Raw genomic sequence first — 19,018 nt, 5'->3', positions numbered from 1 at the left:
TCTCTCCACTTCACACAAAAGAAGAGAAACCAAAAAATGGGTAACTCTCTGATCTCTCTTCTCACAGTCTTCCAATTTTTGGTGTTATTAGGATCCTCAGTAAATGCCTATTGGCCACCATCACCTGGTTACTGGCCAAGCTCCAAGGTTGGCTCCTTGAGCTTCTACAAAGGTTTTAAGAATCTTTGGGGTCCTCAGCATCAGAGAACGGACCAAAATGGCCTCACCATCTGGCTCGATAGAACCTCAGGTACTTATCAACTCTCTGCTTCTCATTTTCTCTAGTGGGTATCTGAAATTTGATTTGCATCTTATATGTTTTTATCTATTAATAATGTATTTGGGGGTGGCAATTATAGGAAGTGGATTTAAGTCAGTGAAGCCATTCAGATCGGGCTACTTTGGAGCTTCCATAAAGCTCCAAGCTGGCTACACTGCTGGAGTCATCACATCTCTCTATGTGAGAGCTAGAAACTCTCTTAGCTAAGTACTTCCAATAACATTTAGTGATCTTAATTAAATTACATATTGCAGCTGTCAAATCAAGAGGCACATCCAGGATTCCATGATGAAGTGGACATTGAATTTTTGGGGACAACATCTGGGAAACCATACACACTTCAGACAAATGTGTACATTAGAGGAAGTGGTGATGGCAAAATCATTGGTCGTGAGATGAAGTTTCGCTTGTGGTTTGATCCAACTTCGGGGTTTCACCACTATGCTATTCTTTGGAACCCTAGAGAAATCATGTAAGCTTTCTTCTGCTTTATTGTCTTATACACAATTAGATTTAAGATTGTTTTGTTCAATCTAAATCTTAACAACTAGCGTCGTTATGAATAGGCTTCGTGGTCTATAATTATTTTCTGTCCGGCGGATCTAGGTGGATATATCTATAGCTATATAGTAATCAAAAAAGGGAATTTTAAAAAGATCTTCCGTAGGGTTGCATTATTCGTGCAATGAGAGATATAATTAGAGACAAACAAGAAAAGACAACGACACTTCGACGGTGGACATTTAAACTTGATTTTCTTTTTGTTGTGTATAAATAATTAATGATTTCACATGTTATTCATTTCTAGGCATAAGCATAACCAAAGTATCAGCCATACAAACTTTTTAGTTTCTCTAACCAAGTATGAATCCTTTACGCGGGTTCGCCTATGAGGTGCGACCACATCAAAGGGACATACATAATCTACCAACCATTTTAAGCATTTTACATATCTTATAAATAGATCTCACATTTTTTACATCAGTGGAAGATTCCAACTAATGTTGAATATTCCAACTAATGTTGTTATTTTCTTCATTTGCAATTTCAGATTTTTGGTGGATGATATTCCCATAAGAAGATACCCAAAAAAGAGTGCAGCTACATTTCCTTTAAGACCAATGTGGCTTTATGGTTCCATATGGGATGCTTCTTCTTGGGCAACTGAAGATGGTAAATACAAAGCTGACTATAAATACCAACCTTTTACTGCTAAATACACTAATTTCAAAGCCATCGGTTGCACCGCTTACTCACCAGCACGATGCCATCCAGTGTCCGCTTCGCCATACCGTTCTGGCGGCTTAACCCGAAAGCAATACCAAGCAATGAGATGGGTGCAAACACATAATATGATATACAATTATTGCAAAGATTATAAGCGTGACCATTCTCTAACGCCTGAATGTTTGCGTTAGGAAAAAAAAATCAGAAAGTCCTACGTTTGAAAATTTTAATTTCATCTTGTCTTATATGATGAGTATATGTTTACAATACCGTACTGTTGGCCAACTATGTCTCATAAACACAATAACAATGGAAACAAACGACATAGTTATAAATGCATTTCAAAGAAGTAAATGTCAGGACCATAATGACAAGTATGATTGCAACTGATCAAGATGAAAAAAATATAATTTATTAATTCAATTTTTTGGATAATAGATTATTTCAATTAAAAATATCTTTTTCTCCCCTCTGTTCATTTCCTCGTCAAGCTTCTTTTTGTGATTCCAACCACCGACGTCTGTGGGTTTTCTCAGTCACGACATCGGTCGTTATCGGTCTCTTGCTTTTTGCTTTCTAGTTATTCTATATTTTGCATGTATAGTCATTTGTTGGGTTAGCTTTGGTTTTCAATCTTCAGATCTAGATATTGATCTTAAGCCCTTTCGTTAGCAATGGGTTTGGCGTGTCAGAGATTGTTTTTGACAAGTACTGATCATGTTCTCTTCTGGTATCTAATAAGGCCCTAAGTTCTCTTCAGTCAATCTTTTGAATCGCCTCCTCTTCATGTTTGAATATATTGTATTGCAGATAAGTCGTTCGAATCCGGCAGGTAGGACTTTCTAAACGTTTTTAGTTTCTATTTTTAAGTTTTTGTATCTTGGGCCTTTATCAACCTTATAAATCATGGGAACTCAATGTATATCCCTGCCTGAGATAAATCTAAGGAATCTTACTAGACTTGGGCCTTTATTAACCATATAAATCGCGGGAATTCAATGTATAGCCCCTGCCTGTATACATTGCAGATAAATCTAAGGCTCTCAAGTTTCAACCAAGAGTAGCTTTTAAGTGCATCTGAACTCCAATTATCGTTATAAACAATATTTAAATAGTAAGCTGTATATGCATTACCCATATGAAGACTAGACTTGTGGAGGCAAGTCCTTCCTTTTCTTTGGGCTTTTGGTATCTTCAAGTTCATGGGTAATGCATATAGCTTACAATATTTAATTTTAGCTACTCTTTTTTTTAAGCTTAAAAATATTACTCAGAAGTTAAAACTATCAAACTAGAGTTCAGATTTCCTGTTTTTTTTAACTATCAAACTGGAATTATATATATATATATATATAGTTGCCAGTGAATGTATAATGCTTGTGATGTACTTTCTTCATTTGTGCCAATGGGTTTCTTTTACTTGGCCTAAGGATTATGTAATCTACCATTAACCAAAACAAGGAATATTATAATTTTCTAGGTAACAGTCTTCACTGATATTTTCACAGGGAATGATCCAATCGCTTCTAAGACGTACACAAAAATGACAGATAAACATCATTGTCTCATTAAAATTATAATTTTATGTAGAATTCAGTAGTGTGTGGATTGGACAAAGTAATTTTCGCCTATTGGTAGTGGCATTAGACTTATAAATTATGCATATACATGACTTGAAAATGTGCATATTTTCTTAACGGTTTCCGTCAAATTTTAGGTTTAGGCTTTGGGTGATAATTGATTTATTTTTATTTTTTAAGTTTATAAGAAGTTCCAAATTTTAGTTATGGCGGTTTCAGTATCATAAGAGGTTTCCTGCGGGTTCAGTGATTGTTGTTTTGCATATTTACGTTATACTTCTTTCTTCGTTTCTGAATCTTCATGTCACTTTGTTTCTTCAAATAAACTGACTTGAACCAACATAATTGTAATCAAGTGATAGGTACTCTTTACTCTTTTCGCTCAAAGATCCCACTAATATTAAATAGTTGAACAAAGACAATTCAAAAGAGAACATTGAAAAAGAAAGTCTAAGGAACGAGCTATTTTTAAAAGTAACATGCTAGTAGCAACAGCATGATGCTACTATGGACTATTAAGAGTTTAATATTGCAAGTTTTACCTTTACTAGTTGCATTTTGGACGATTTGGATAGGCAGGCAAGACTTTTTACTCCTCCTAGTCCTACTTGCTCATTTCTATAAATATCTTCCTATTATTTCATATTAACTTGTAGAAATCAAGAAAGAAATCAAATGTAGTATTAAGCCGTTTCACTAAAAACAACACCAACTTTATACATGGTTTGTCATATCAAACTTTATTTAGCAACTATTAATACTACAAAGTTACATTCATATGGAATTTTTACTTATGCATGAATAGAAAGGCTACGTACGAACTAAGAACAATAAGAAATGTTTTTAAGAAATATCAAAATATTAGTTATAAAAGAACAATAAATAAAAAGGGTCATGGCAAGGCTTGAATGCTGGTATGGAGGGTTCATTAATCAAGTTTTACAAAAATCGTCAGTATACTTCTATATATTATAAACACATTCGAATTTTTTTCATAAAGATTTCAAGGGTGTCATGTGACCCCCCATCTTATGTAGTGGGTCGTCTGGCACTGGGTTTGAGTGTTGCTAATGATGTTCTCGTCTCTTTACTGGATAGAGACAGAATTTGTAAATATTCTTGTTGAATTGTAAATAATTTGTAAATAATTGTATCAAATCTCTAGACTTGGAATGAATACTTAGCGTGTTGTCTTGTTCAACGTTTTGGTCTTTCGTAAGGATCACTGTGACTGGAAAGTGTTCTGGAGTCCCTCTTACCACGCATAAACTGAGAGTTTTCAAAACAAAAAAAAGATTATCAAGCATCTAATTCATTTCATTCCTCAGACATTATTCTTTTGTTCAGCATGGCGTTTTCATGCAACCGGTTAATCTCCATCGCCTAAGTCCATCCTCACAAACCTGGTTCAAAAAATTGTCAGCCTCCCCCACTCATCAAGTTCTAAATACTATATCCTCCCATAATTTCCTTCCCTTTTGCTTTTAATCATTCTCTAATAATGTAACCAGATTTAGAAAAAAAACATTCCTCTAAGGTTTTATTAATACACGATGCATGCAACATATTATTAGCCTGTCAACAACAAAAACTTTTGCTGCTAGACTTGATGTCTCAAGTTTTTTGTAACTATTTCATGGATTTAGAAAATAACTGAAACTGTGACAAAATAAATAAATAACTGAAACAATAAAATAATTTTACCAAAAAGAACTGAAAAAGAAATTGTAAAATAAGAAACACCTCACAGCACACAGCTCACAGCTCACATCGCTCTGGTAACAAAACAGTGTGCCCACGTATATGCAATTCCGTAGGACTTGCTTATTTAATTATTAAGCCCTTAAAGTCCTCACTTCTAGGAGTAGACAATTCCAACAAAATACACATAAAATAATAAATTGCAGAAAATAACGACGTGAAATCTAACACTTTGACTAGTCATTAATCATACAATATTTATTCAATATTTTTAATTAATATCATAAATACAATTAGGATTTAGTGAGGTTAATTTCTAAAACAAGAAGATTCACAACAAAACATGGCTAACGACGAAGCTAAAGCTCCTTTGACTCTCTCTCTCTCTCAATAAAAGCCAAAGCCCAAACCTTCAGAAAAAAAAATTGAAAACTCTTTGAAGAAGAAGAAGAAGACGGAGAGGGAGAGATGGGTATCTTGTCTGATGACGTTGTGATAATCAGACAGTCGGAGAAAGAAGGCGACCCGAGTGTTATTACAATCAACTGTCCCGACAAAACTGGTCTGGGTTGCGATCTCTGTCGTATCCTCCTCTTCTTCGGTCTCAACATTGTCAGAGGAGGTAAAAAAAAACAGAACCAACTTTATGCTTCTTTTTTTTATTTGTGCCCTTAACGTGTTCGATGAAATTCCTCTGTGTGAAGATGTATCCACCGACGGAAGATGGTGTTACTTGGTGTTCTGGGTGATTGGGGAACCGAACACGAGATGGAATCTGTTGAAGACGAGGCTTGTGGAGGCGAGTCCTGCTTTTGCTTGGGCCTTTGGTATCTCGAGATGTTACCTTTCTGACTCTGAGTCTCAGCCTCCTGATATTTTCTTGCTGAAGCTAGCTTGCTCTGATCGCACAGGGCTTTTATATGGTTAGCTTCTCTATCTGTTTTATGTTCTTGATTGATTCTTGTGGATTCAAGATTTGATATGAGACTGTTTGTTGTTGTTGTTGTTCTGTATTGGTAGATGTCACAGAGGTTCTTTACAAGCTTGAGATTAACATTGAGAAAGTGAAGATATCGACTACTCCTGATGGCAAAGTTATGGACTTGTTCTTTATCACAGACACTAGGTATCAATCACTTATACTCCCTCCCCTTTAAAATGATGTATGTTTTAGAGTTTGCACACATTAATAAAACATATTGAATTTAGCAAAAAAAAGGAATAATTTTTGTGATTATCTATTTTCATAATTTTAAACCAATAAGAATTCAATAAATATTTTCTTAAAAGTTTACAATTAATCATTATTAGTTCATAAATAATATGCATTCAAAATATAAATATTTTTAAACAATATTTTTGAAAACATGCATCTTAACTCTGAAGTGGAGTTTTTGGATTGTTTTATGTTAAGGTGGGTTTTGTTCTTGTTCTTGTCAGAGAGCTATTAGGTACGGAGAAGAGGAGGGACGAAGTGTATGAGTACCTGAGAGATGCCATTGGAGATGCAATGATGAGCTATGACATTGAACTTGTTAGCTCGGAAGTCACAGCTCGCTCGCCAGCTTCTTCCTCCTTTGCGGAAACATTGTTCTCCTCGCTGGGAGAGCATCCAAGTGGGCTACAGACTTCAAGCAGTGTGTCAATTGCAGTTGACAACTCGTTAAGCCGAGCTCACACGCTCATTCAAATCACTTGTCAAGATCACAAAGGCCTTCTCTATGATATCATGAGGACGTTCAAGGACTTCAACATCCAGGTTTGTTGCAGAGTCGGTAATCCTCAGCGTCTATGATATTCACATGAGACTCACTTTCTTGGTTTTGTGAGCAGATCTCATATGGGCGTTTTACAATCAAACGAGGAAAGAACTGTGAGATAGACTTGTTCATCGTGCAATCTGATGGTAGGAAGATTCTTGACTCAAGCAAGCAAGATGCGTTGGTTTCTCGTTTGAGAGCAGAGCTGCAACAACCTCTGAGAGTGGTGATGATGAATCGAGGTCCTGATACTGAGCTTTTGGTGACAAACCCTGTTGAGTTATCAGGAAAAGGACGGCCACAAGTCTTCTACGACATTGCACTTGCCCTCAAGAAGATCAACACCTGCATCTTCTCGGTATATAACTCATCCAATCACTATCTCATACCAACAACTAACCTGTTTTATCATCTAATGGATAAATGTCTTTTAATTAGGCTGAGATTGGAAGACACTTGACGGGAGACAGAGAATGGGAGGTGTACAAAGTGTTGATCAACGAAGAAGACAGCTTACCGGTTTCCAGAAGCAAGATCGAGGAACAAGTGTGGAGTACTTTGATGGGTTGGGAGTGAAGTTTTAAGAATTTCAGGACCATCAGCTGACCTCAGACACATAGCGAAAGAGTATATGACTGTAAGATTGTGACTTTATGATGGCAATGAGTGAGTCTATGTAGATTAAGATGCTACGAGGTAATTAATCTGATAAAACCGGATTTTCTATAACGTTGCAATGTGTAAATATGGTTGGAAGTGTGCTTTTATATGTTAATGAGAGATAGATCTGTGTAAGTTTTGTAAATGAGAGTGTGGTTATGTAGAATGAAGCTAAGCTAAGTCTTTGCACTTGTGTTGTTGTGCTGAGAGATCTTTGTCATATATAAAGGAAAATGGTCTTTGAGGTAACTTTTTGTGTGTTTCTGTTAAATGGGCTGAGTTTAAGCCCAATAGTTAGAGTGGCAATTCTTCTGTAGTTAAACGCATGATGAGGGAATGAATTGGCGATTGAAGCTGTACTTGAATCTGCAGGACCGTAATGCGTTATTCCTGGGGTATGACAGGCTTCTAAGAATTTAAAGTATGATTCCACTTGTGTATATTATTATTATGTTAAACGACCGCTATAACTGCGGACACTAGCATTTGAATGTTTTGATGTTCTTAACAATGTAGATGGCTTGTAGTGTAAAGAAAGATGATCCCACCCAATAAACATGGTTCATGATATGTATAAAAACATTGGTTGGTAACAAAAAAAATATATTCTTGAGAAGTGACGTCGTGGGAGAAAGGAAGACTTGAGATAATGAGGGAGAGAATGTTAGGCACCGGCCCAAATGAATTCGATTTGTAAACAATTTCTCTCCACAAACCCAATGACGTGTATACGCAATATTACGCTTGTTTACTAGTCGGCGTAAATGATAGTCGCAGTTCAATCCACTTTTTTCAAAGTGTGTTCTCTTTTGGTTGTATAAAAAGGAAAGAAGATGGTGGTTTAATAATCAGCGGATTTTAGGAAATTAATCGATCCGAATCCGAAGTAACCCTACGATATTAAACATGAGTTGTCATACGGATATGAGGTTACATTTTAAATTTCATTTGAATATCTAAAAAGGTCTATCAGTGGATTGCACTTCCATTAAAAATTAATTAAAATTTTCCATGGGTTCGGAATAATTAAAAATGTTTGTTTTTTCTTGCTACAACTTAATTTATATATTAGATGTAACTATTCGAAGTTTCACTTATGATCATAGTTCAACAAAATTAATTTATAGATGTAAACATCCATATTCTGTATAACTGGAAGAAATAACAAAACAAAAACAGAAGTAGAACCAAACACTGATAATTTCATGCAAGGTCACTTCTCGGCTAATTTACCTTTTAGCAGATAGCCAGAGCTGTCCTTTTCTACGGTCCATTTTTCCATCACTTTTGATAGTTTTTTTGGAATTGTCCCTCGTGCGAATCTTTTTACCATATTGTTTAGCTATGAAAAATTTAGCCATTGTGACATCGTGTGTCCTTAGTTAATCAATGCCTTGATGGTCGTATTTATTCTGTATCTGTAAAATATTTGAAGTATCAGTAACTGCTAGAACATTATGACACGTAATACTCAAAATTCCAAGAAAATTAACTACTAGACAGAAAACTATCATTTGTGTGATCATCTTCTTTTAATCAATCTATTTCCGGTTAACTCGATTTTATATATCACCTAGTAATGTCTATTGTTAGAACGATGGTAAAAATTAGAAGCTTGTTCGATTCAGTTTAACTTTCAGTTTAGATAGAATTCTATATTTTGATTTTGCGTGTAAGCAAAGTTTGTGTTTAGTTCATGTCGCCGACCTCTTCTACCTAATAAAATCAGACATGTAAGAGCCGTAATGATTGACAAAATATGCCATGACTCGTGAGTGTACTCTATTATACTATTCAGACAGAAAAATTGATGATGAGAGTTCTAGGGAAAAGGGAAAGAGAAAGCTACATAATGTTAGGTAATCCCATATGACTGCACATGGAAATCGAGTACTTTTTACATTATAATAGACAAGAAAATGTACGTGTATAGTGTAGTAGACAGTAGAATCATCGACCACTATTCTGACTTCAATTATTGCATGCTTTCTTTTGAGAAAATGATTATATGCTTATTACAAAAGTAGATGAGAAAATGAATCTACATGGCGAATATAATCTTCAGGATATCCTTTAACCAAATTATAGAAAGTATTGATCACACTGGAAGGACACAGTCTCCACAGACCACAGTCCACAACGCAATGAGGAGGGTGATTGGTTAGAGTTATGATTTCATTTTTTGGCTATAGAAATAGTGCTGTGACTTTTTTGGTTTTGCTTCTAGATATTTAATTTTTAAAAGTTTTTAAATTTGGACTGTAAGAATTTGTTTCTGCAGAGCAATTATAAAGACATAAATTTAAAGAAGTTTTGTGGACTTAAAAAAAGGACTGTGAACTTTAAAAAAAATATAAATCAAGATGATGTAGATTCAAAGCTGTGGGTATCAGTGGCGGATGCAGAATCATATTTAGATGGGGACACAACATTTTATTTCATTACGTTTCATTGTAGGATTATAAAAAATTTCTTAAATTAAAAGTAATTACTGAAGGAAAATAAAAACTAGGAGAGGAGCAAGTGGGTCAGTGGTCGCACCACCTCTGCTGCCATCTCACCAAGCGGGGTTCGAACCCTGCAACTGCCTCTATTAAGAAGAATACTAGGCCATTGTGCCACAGAGAAAAAAAAAAAAAAATAGTTGGGGGCAAGTGACCCCATTTCTCATCACTTGCGTCCGTCACTGGTGGGTATAATTGTGGTTGTGGAGAATAACTATAGCAATAGCCAATCACAACCGATACCTATGAAAACCATAATAGACTTGCGATGTTTCGAATCATCAATCTATGATTTCGAACACAGAAACATTTATGGAACTAAATTTCAAAATTTCATGATTAATACTAAGGAAGAGGCTAGAAACGGTGCATGCGTGTTCACGTGCTTCTGCCCATCCTTGTCCATCTAGCCAAAAAAATTGAATATATAATGCGAAACCGAAAAAGATTCTGGTTTTAGAACTTAGCATGTGAAACACAAAGAACAAATATGCCACAGTTTCGGAACATAACAAAAACATTAGCCAATGAGGGATAAAACAGTGTACATCCGGACGATAACCTCTTCACCGAAAATGTTTACAAGATGTACGTATTATAATACTGGTGGTTGTCGACTGATATTACCAAACGATCATGCAACATGCTTACAAAAGAGAACGTCAGGTTGCCTAGCGGCAGTACTGAACGTTTCTCACACACGACTACCCAAGGTCGCCAGTTCGATACTCGGGGACAGCGGGGTGGTACTGGGTTAGCTAAAAAATCTCTATGTGGATTTCTGGCGAGCTGGTCCTTCGGGATGAGCCCAGTCACTATAAAAAGTTCAACCTATACAGTTTGAGAAAGTTAGGTGGCCTAGCGGCGGTACTGAACGTTTCTCACACACGACTATCCGAGGTCGCCAGTTCGATACTCGGGGACAGCGGGGTGGTACTGGGTTAGCTAAAAAATCCCTACGGGAATTTATGGCGAGGTGGCCCTTCGGAGTGAGCCCAGTCACTATAAAAAGTTCAACCTATACAGTTTCCACTATAAAAAGTTCAACCTATACAGTTTACCTCTCCCCACCACCACCACCACCACCACCACTAACCTAAGAACCACCGACACTGTCTCCTCTCTCTTGCGGTGGCCGGCGAGACTCTGTCTCCGGTCACCGTGGGATATCAACTTCGAATTTGCGTTTCGCCTCATCCTTTTGCAGTCTTCGATTTGTCTCTCCTTTTTGTTGGATTGCTCTGGATTTCTTTTCAAGATCTAACAGAAACCATGGGGTATGTGGCTTCTCTGGAGATCTGGCGAGGTGCGATGAAACGAAGGTCTCTCTGGGGCTTTGAAATCGACATGGGAGGTCGACTGCGCTTGGTTCTGGTCAGATCTGAGATTCGAAACTCGCCGGGATAGTTTGACGCGTCGCTGCCGCTGCTGTCTTAGTCTCTCGTTCCGCTCTGGTCTTCTCCTCCCCTGCTTGCTTCAAGGTTAGTTTAGAGCTTCTCTTCTCAGTTTGCTCTGAGTGAAAGGTGGTGTTGAGGCTCGCCACTGAGGACCTCTGTTCCTAGTCCGATTGACAACTGCCATGGCGTGTTACGGCGTTGCGTGGGTTCCTCCCCTTCTCGCTTGTTGATGTCGGAACCTAGGGTTTTGAGGACGACCCGCTGTGACGGTGTCCTTGCTAGAAGGTGGAACCATCGATTCTCCATCTCTCACGCCTGCTGCTGTAGAGTTTCTCAACAAATCTCTATGTGCTTCATTTCCCTTCTTGCATCCCTCCGGTGAAAGCTCTAAGGTTTCTTGATGTGACTCTGCTGCATCTTATGGTTGCGCGGCCGGTTGAGGAGCCAATTTGTACCGTCTGCGCTTGACCGGTGTTTGCTCTTCACCTTCAGTGGCGGTCCATCGGTTTTAGTCATGAGCTTCTCTGCCGTGTGAGCTTTGGGTCTGTTTGTTTGGCGTCCTCCTCCTGTGGTGTCCCGGAGCCGTTGCCAGCCGCCTCCGTTGAAGCCATTTGAGCCACCTCCTGGTGAGTGTTCGTCCGAGCGATCCTCCTCGGCTTTTCTTTTGGTCCCTCTATGGTGATCGGAAAGGGGTTTGTGTAGGGAGCAATCTGTTGTCATTTGGTCTTTTTCCTATTAAGTTTAAGGTTTTCCATTACCGGTTTGTTTTAGGCTTAATCTCGATTTCTTATGGGTTTTTAAACTTTTTTGCGACCCTTAAGAACAGACTGGCTTTATAAGCATAATCTGGTTCGACATTGTTGTAACCAAACCTTCATTCAATTAATTCAAGTAATGATATTTACAATTTAGCAAAAAAAAAAAAAAAAACACGCTTACAAGAAATTTCATGTAAAACCTATATATCATTACGTTGGGTTGTGTTTCTCTAACAATTAATAAATAAATTATGCATTTGTAACTAGTTACACTTTTTTATAAGTATATAAGGCTCGTATGGATTATTATTGAAATGAGGTGTCCTGAGATTATATCATTATGGTTAGTAATACAGCGTCACCAAAGCCTTAGTCACTATTGAGTATTGACTACTACACTCAGTAAAGTGAATCAGTGACCCTACAATTTGATTTTCTTGCTACCTCACCGCAAAATGCCAAGAACTATACATGTTTCAAATTACTACATACATGATACAATTTTCTATATTATGCACATGTCTCTAAGAAAATACGGCAAATTCAGCTAACCCCGTATAGATACGATAGCCACGAAGGACTAGATAAAGTGTGAAAATATGGGATAAAATGAGCTTGAAGTGATGAAGATCAACTATACGGCTATACCAGAAAATATACTGGTTGTGAAAACATAGTTTATACGTGGTTCAGATTCATTCAACGTTAATCTTTCACCTAGTTTTATCATTTAAGTCTCTAGTAGTTATAGCTTAAAATGATGCCCATTTAAGGGAAGAAGATGAATGAAGTCTTTCCTTTATAACATAAAAAAATGTTTTTGAAAGGAAAGAAACAATAGTAGCAACTATAGCTGTTACCGTATGTATTAGACGTTAATTAATATACTGAAACGTATATCAGAGTTTCTAAGGCATTTAATTTGTGTTATAGTTTGTTTTCTTATTTTCTATTAAAAAAAACCGTCATAATCAAATCATAAATGTCTAGTACATCTATTTTAGAATACTATACAACTACCTTATTTGCATAAGTCTTGGATTTAAGTTAATGTCTAATAAAGTGACGAGGACATTCAAAATAGAGGAAATGACACAAGCTTAAGATGATATAGATACATAATTCACAATATTTGCAATGATCACTCTGGAAATCAACAGAAAAGGATTCATTTGAAAGATCCAACGGTCATAAACACATGATGATGCCAAATTACACAAACGCAAAAGAAAAAAAAGCATTAAAATTCAAAGACGACAAATCAAATTACACATGAGAGAAACAGAGAGATTGATTCAGTAGTCGGCGGTGGGGAGCTGTTCGTGGGTGGTGTTAATGAAGAAAACCTCGTAGATGAGTCCAGCGAGTCCACCGCCAACAAGAGGTCCGGCCCAGTAGACCCAGTGGTTGTTCCACGACCAGCTTACCACCGCTGGTCCGAAAGCCACAGCAGGGTTCATGGAGGCTCCGCTGAATGCTCCTCCGGCTAAGATGTTGGCACCAACAATGAAACCGATAGCGATGGGAGCTATTGTTCCAAGACTTCCGTTCTTGGGATCAACGGCGGTGGCGTAGACTGTGTAAACTAGCCCGAAGGTCATCACGATCTCGAAAACCAAAGCGTTCGACACTCCAACTCCGGCAGAGAGGCCAAAAGCCGGCACAACCTAGAAAGAAAGTTCAAAAAAGGAAAGTTCATTAGTTACTTGGCCGAGAAGTTAGGCCAAAAAGAGGTGAAAATACAATTGTTATTACAAAACCTTAGAGAATTCAGACCAAAACCAATGGGAACATTAGTTAATATAGTATGATTTATTTCTAATGCGAAACATTTTAGCAATGAAATTTCAAAAAAAGAAAGTTCATTAGTTACTTGGCAGATAAGTTAGGGAAAAGAGGTAAAAGTACAATTTTAATTACAAAACCTAGAGAGTTCGAACCAAAACCAATGGGAACACTAGTTAATGCATGTCTCTAATGTCTAAAGCGAAACATTCTAGCGACATAAAGAAAATAGAAGGGAAAAAGGGTAATCATTCATACCAAGCCGCCGGTGGCGAACTTGAGGAGGAGACAAGCAACGACTGAGCCAAGTAGCTGAGCAATCCAGTAGAGTATACCACGGAGGAGAGTGATGTTACCACCTACGAAAGCTCCGAACGTGACGGCAGGGTTAACGTGTCCACCGGAGATGTTGGCGCCAACTGAGACAGCGACAAAGAGTCCGAAAGCGTGTGCCAGTGAGGCAGCTACGAGACCGGCGGGAGTGGTGGCTCCGTTTTCAGTGAGCTTGTTGAAAGCCATTCCTGAGCCTGAGCCGGCGAAGACAAAGATCATAGTTGAAATAAACTCAGCCAACGCCGCCTTTAAGGCGTCGGGACGGGTGGCCTCATCGGGACGTCCAACGGCGATGTTTCTGATCGGCATGGTCGGAGAAAGATCGAACGGCTGAGATTAAATGTTGTGAATGTTAGAAGAGTGAGATGGCTTTTCTGGTCTACTCTCTGCTCTTACTTATATCTGAGGTGGCGCCATTTTTGTGACTGGTTACCGGTTGATAAAATTATTTTAAAAATAACATATATATAATAAATTTGGTTGGAGGTTATTTGATTGGAGCTGGTGAGATTTAAAATTTGTTTTAAACAAATTTAGTAACAGGCTAAACAAGTGATATCGCTGTATATCCAGCGAAGCGTAGCCGACCATCTACGTGGAGGATAATGACTTGTCATGTTTCTACATATATGGAGGCTTTTGTCTTTTTATATTCTCTATCTCGAATGATCGAGAGGTCGAAAAGAGTATACAAATTTTCTTTTTGTTTCTGGCAGCAATTCAAGATTTACATAATTGAATTCATAGTTGTTTTCTTCTACATATAAAAAGGAGATAATAAATATACAAAGTTTCTTGAAGTTTTTATTTTATTTTCCAAAAGTTAATTTTGAGTAAACTTTTTTTTTTTTTTTCCTTCCTTGTAATGGGCAAACCTTACGCCATTATGAGTCGACAAGTCACGGCTGGTTTCATGAATTTAATATCCATATTGATATTACGTGCTAACCTTCTATTATGGACAAATACTATATGCTATTGTTAATTGTGATTAGATAACATTAATAATGGCTGTGCCAAATCATCCGTTTTATTCTAATCAAAGTTATTCGCCCCCACTACACGAGAATTATAAGATGTTATCTTGTCTACGATCATTGTCCTAGAAAATGAACAGTGATAAGGAAAACTTTGTATTATAAGTTAGGACATAATTCAAACTGTTTAAAAAACGGTTGACATGCAGATGATTGAATTTTGTATATGCTAATAGCCAATTTCATTGATTATTTGAATAAGATAAGTCAGACAGATAATTATTGAACTATTTCTAACATTTCAGATCATTTCACAATTTTCACTTGTTCTATACAGGTAGATAATCTCCATATTTATGTATAGTTTCAAATAGCGGTTTGGTTTGTGAACCAATAATATTTTGGGCAAAAAGTATTGCGTGACGGTCCTCCACTAAGTAGAAAAGGTCATTTATGAATGAATGTCCTACCACTACACTGCAATCTGTCCCTTTTTTGTGGTTTTGGCTTTTGTTACTATTTTGCTGAGCTAAACAAGCTAAAAACGAGGGAAATTCATGAAATTTCGAATGCAGTTGAAATAGAAAATAAAGTAAGAATCTACTGAGGTAAAGTGATAAATAAAATATATTAATACAAGAACATCTAAAACGCAAGATATAATAGTTTGTTGTTTTGAATGTTGCCTACAAAACTACAATTTTTAATTACAATATGCGGTTGTGTTTCAAAATTTAGTAATATGTATTTGCTTACAAAATGGTAAAGGAAACTAAGAAATTGCTTTGAACATTTCTTAAGTTTTTTGAATGGTTGAAACAATTTAACGAATATTTTATATATACAAGCAGGTCCGGCCTTGATAGGAAACCGTAGAAGTATAAGGGCATCCACAACCGTGTTACTCATGGTTCGATAACCCAGGTAAGTCTTTTATATTATTTATATTTTTTTTCAGTTTTTTTTAAAAAAAGGGGCCAATCGCGGGTTTTCACGCGGCGATGGGATCCGCGCACAGTGACGAGCCCGACAAGACACAATTATGGCGCAAATTCCTAATTTTTTTGGTCTCCACATATTATAAAAATAATTTGTTGCTAAAGATTTTTTTGTAAGGATCAGCATTGTAGCTGCTCTAAGCTTCCAGTTCTTAAAATATATATACAATGTTTGGCCATTTTTCTTAAAAATTTCATTAGTCTAGTGGCAATTAGTGAGGTTAGGAACCCATACACCCAGAGTTCGAACCTTGAGTATGCCATTAGCGGCCTTTAAAAAAAAATAGCTTCTGCTCTTTATAAAGTCAGGACCGCTACTGTACACGAGCCCCAGTTTATACAAATTGAAAGGGGGTTTAAAGCGATTGCCTTATTGTTAACACACATGGAACCTGAGTCGGGCGTATTTGGAGAAACTTCTAATACCATGATTTAATGTAGCTATAGAAAAGTTGGACTTGTCATATCATATAACATTTATTTATATCGTCGCTTTCAAACGAATACTATAGTGTATGTGGTAAACATGTGAAACTTTTTCTTTGATGATTTTTTTCAAAAAAAAATTCTTTGAATAAAGTTATACATCTAGAACTAAAAAAAGAAGAAGTTCTACTGTATATTTAGAATAGCCTAGATCGCGGTGGATTGTTAGGTACTTTGGGTGGATCCATTGTTTTTGGGATGATCGAATTAATGAACATTTTTTTTTTTTAAATAAAGTTTATGTAACAAAATAATCAAAATATTTCATTAAATAAATAAATATACATTTATACCCTTAGGATTAACTAATCCAAACCTAATCGAATTAATGAACATTGATGGCTCAAGTATTATACTAGATAGCTTGCATTGTTCTTACTCGATCGTTCTATCACGAGTGTTCTAGTTCTTTTTATCAACGCCACAGAGAATTTCCAAGACATACTGCTAACTAGCCAGCCAAAACACTGACCCTCATAAATATTTTACATTATTAGGTGATTCATCCCGTATGAATATAAGGATTTATAAAATAACTTAATAATAAAATTGATTAATATTTACTTCTTTTGTATAAATTTAAGTGTTTTTGCAATTTGTATGTATAAAAATTTAATATTTTTAAAAATTATTTATATTATTATCTTAATAGGTCTATAAATCTGTAAATTTCCCTTTTGTCCTGTTAAACTCTTAAAAATATATTGGAACTTAACAAGAGCATCATATGTTCATCATCTTTACCTAAACTATTTTCCACTTAATTAATTATGAAAATGATTAGGTTTGGTGAGCTTGAGCATTCTCTCTGTTTTGAATTGTGGGGGTTGTGGTCGGTGTAGTTACTAGTATTGTATTCCAGTGCTCTGAAGTAAAGCATAAAGAGGATGTCAAAAGCATTTTAAACGCTAAGGAAAAGCAGTTTCTCCGTGGGGAAAGGGTAATCCAAATTTCAGATTATATATGCATAATTATTTGTTGAAAAAAAATATGCATAACTATTATACATTGTATATGAACCACTAAATTCATTTTTATTTTCCTTTTCTTTTCAACGATTCCTCAATTGAAAAGCCAACATTTCTTAACTGGTGACAAGGTGATTACTAATTTTTATATCAAGACAAAAGCTTCAATTTATCGCATATGAACCCTTTAGTCAGGGACCCCGGGAGCCTTGTCATCTTCTAAATAACAAAAGAAGAAAAAATTGGATGTATAGTATTTTTGTTGTAGTGTTTTATCTGCTCTAGGTTAAACTTGGTACACAACCTATATAGAAATACAACCAAATCACAAAATTCGTAGATAGAAAATATAAAGAAAAACTGTTTATAAGGAAAAAACAAATAAATAAAAATGATATGATTGCTACGTCGGCGAACTACAGTCCACACCGGCTAACCTATCCATCCAGCCGGCCAAAGAAAAATACTTTTAACACTATAATAAGAAAAGTACTTCGACGTTACTATTGTTGACTAAATAATATGTTTCAGTGACATTATTTTGACGTACTAATTAAATTGTTTAAAAGAGGACAAATTTTAATTGACGTTATAAAATCAAGATATTATAACATAAAAAGTGGATTCCTTCGTAAAATATAATTTATTAACTACAGAATTACAATTTTTTGTTTTTTTTAGTTACCAAATTCTGGTTATGATAATTTTCTTTTCCTTATTTTTAAAATAAAACTATATAAAATATATTCAGGTGCCAAGAGTAAACAAACATAGCATGTCTTTTCCACTGTTCTATATTTGCTTTAGTATAAGCCCACCGGCAAATTTTAGCCAATTTCGAAAGCCATAACAAAGCCCAAACCTTTTAGTTTGTCTTAAGTTAAAAACATGTTTAAGTTGATTTTTGCTTTAGATTTAATCGGGTTCATGCTGTTTTATTCAATTTCAAGCCATATCTAAGCAAACGAATCACCAAAAAAGAAGAACCAAAAATGAATCGCAATGGAAAATGAAATAAATCATAACTTTTGCAAAACAAAATTGTTTAGCTGAACATTCAAATAATTCTTAAAATTACTTTGTTGAACAAATATCAAAAAATATTTTCAAGTTTCATGAAGAAATCACTCAAGAATACACCATGCTGAAAATTTAACGTGTCTTCAATATATTCAAAACTCATACAACATTATTTGAAACAACCATACCTTAGACTAATGATCAGGTACATTTAGATTTTTTTTTTTAGGTATTCATTATGAGTTTCAATGTTCATTATATCATTGAACAATCGTGATGTTGAGCCTTGTCCCCAGCCCATGTAAAGCCCTTCCGGATGAAGTGGACCGCTGCCTAACCGGGTCCAGGATAATGATCCACGTAAGTGGAGAACTCCTGGATTATCAAAAAAAAAAAAAAAAAAAAATCCTGATGTTAATGAAATAAATATGTGGTTCAATCTTCCATCCTTGTATAGTTTTCTTCCATTGCAAAATACATTATACTATCAATATTTTTCTTTATCAACCATTTGAATCTTGGTTTCTATTTTATATGCTTAGCTGAATATTTTTTTTTTTTTTTTTGATAATCCAGGGGTTCCC

General features: G+C 35.9%; 3 protein-coding genes across 3 annotated transcripts; 2 read left to right on the top strand and 1 right to left on the bottom strand.

The window, feature by feature from the left end:
• The first annotated feature begins 6 nt into the window (after nucleotides 1–6).
• LOC106339901 (probable xyloglucan endotransglucosylase/hydrolase protein 32) lies at nucleotides 7–1,774 on the top strand. The gene is made up of 4 exons (XM_013778769.1): nucleotides 7–250; nucleotides 360–460; nucleotides 535–752; nucleotides 1,332–1,774. The coding sequence occupies exons 1-4, from the start codon at nucleotides 37–39 to the stop codon at nucleotides 1,696–1,698; spliced, it is 900 nt and encodes a 299-aa protein (XP_013634223.1). The 5' UTR covers nucleotides 7–36; the 3' UTR covers nucleotides 1,699–1,774.
• Nucleotides 1,775–5,115: 3,341 nt separating this feature from the next.
• Nucleotides 5,116–7,459, top strand: LOC106337349 (ACT domain-containing protein ACR10). Its single transcript, XM_013776450.1, has 6 exons — nucleotides 5,116–5,410; nucleotides 5,493–5,711; nucleotides 5,809–5,914; nucleotides 6,229–6,547; nucleotides 6,622–6,906; nucleotides 6,987–7,459. The coding sequence occupies exons 1-6, from the start codon at nucleotides 5,257–5,259 to the stop codon at nucleotides 7,122–7,124; spliced, it is 1,221 nt and encodes a 406-aa protein (XP_013631904.1). The 5' UTR covers nucleotides 5,116–5,256; the 3' UTR covers nucleotides 7,125–7,459.
• Nucleotides 7,460–13,014: 5,555 nt separating this feature from the next.
• Nucleotides 13,015–14,370, bottom strand: LOC106342955 (aquaporin TIP1-1). Its single transcript, XM_013782028.1, has 2 exons — nucleotides 13,911–14,370; nucleotides 13,015–13,534 (listed from the first exon to the last, which is right to left on the bottom strand). Exons 1-2 carry the CDS (start codon nucleotides 14,292–14,294, stop codon nucleotides 13,163–13,165), a joined length of 756 nt encoding a protein of 251 aa, XP_013637482.1. The 5' UTR covers nucleotides 14,295–14,370; the 3' UTR covers nucleotides 13,015–13,162.
• Between the last annotated feature and the right edge of the window lie 4,648 nt (nucleotides 14,371–19,018).

This window comes from Brassica oleracea, chromosome C4 (assembly GCF_000695525.1).
Source record: "Brassica oleracea var. oleracea cultivar TO1000 chromosome C4, BOL, whole genome shotgun sequence".
Lineage (NCBI taxonomy): Eukaryota > Viridiplantae > Streptophyta > Magnoliopsida > Brassicales > Brassicaceae > Brassica > Brassica oleracea.
Note: the sequence above shows the minus strand (reverse complement) of the source record. Positions and strands in the feature narration are given on the sequence as shown.

Excerpts from the sequence above, each read along its gene's own strand:
- LOC106339901 (XM_013778769.1), top strand. The coding sequence starts at position 37 with ATGGGTAACTCTCTGATCTCTCTTCTCACAGTCTTCCAATTTTTGGTG. Across the intron at positions 461-534 it reads GAGTCATCACATCTCTCTAT|CTGTCAAATCAAGAGGCACA; the intron begins GTGAGAGCTAGA and ends TACATATTGCAG. Across the intron at positions 753-1,331 it reads TGGAACCCTAGAGAAATCAT|ATTTTTGGTGGATGATATTC; the intron begins GTAAGCTTTCTT and ends TTGCAATTTCAG.
- LOC106337349 (XM_013776450.1), top strand. The coding sequence starts at position 5,257 with ATGGGTATCTTGTCTGATGACGTTGTGATAATCAGACAGTCGGAGAAA. Across the intron at positions 5,915-6,228 it reads TTCTTTATCACAGACACTAG|AGAGCTATTAGGTACGGAGA; the intron begins GTATCAATCACT and ends TGTTCTTGTCAG. Across the intron at positions 6,907-6,986 it reads TCAACACCTGCATCTTCTCG|GCTGAGATTGGAAGACACTT; the intron begins GTATATAACTCA and ends TCTTTTAATTAG.
- LOC106342955 (XM_013782028.1), bottom strand. The coding sequence starts at position 14,294 with ATGCCGATCAGAAACATCGCCGTTGGACGTCCCGATGAGGCCACCCGT. Across the intron at positions 13,535-13,910 it reads AGTTCGCCACCGGCGGCTTG|GTTGTGCCGGCTTTTGGCCT; the intron begins GTATGAATGATT and ends CTTTCTTTCTAG.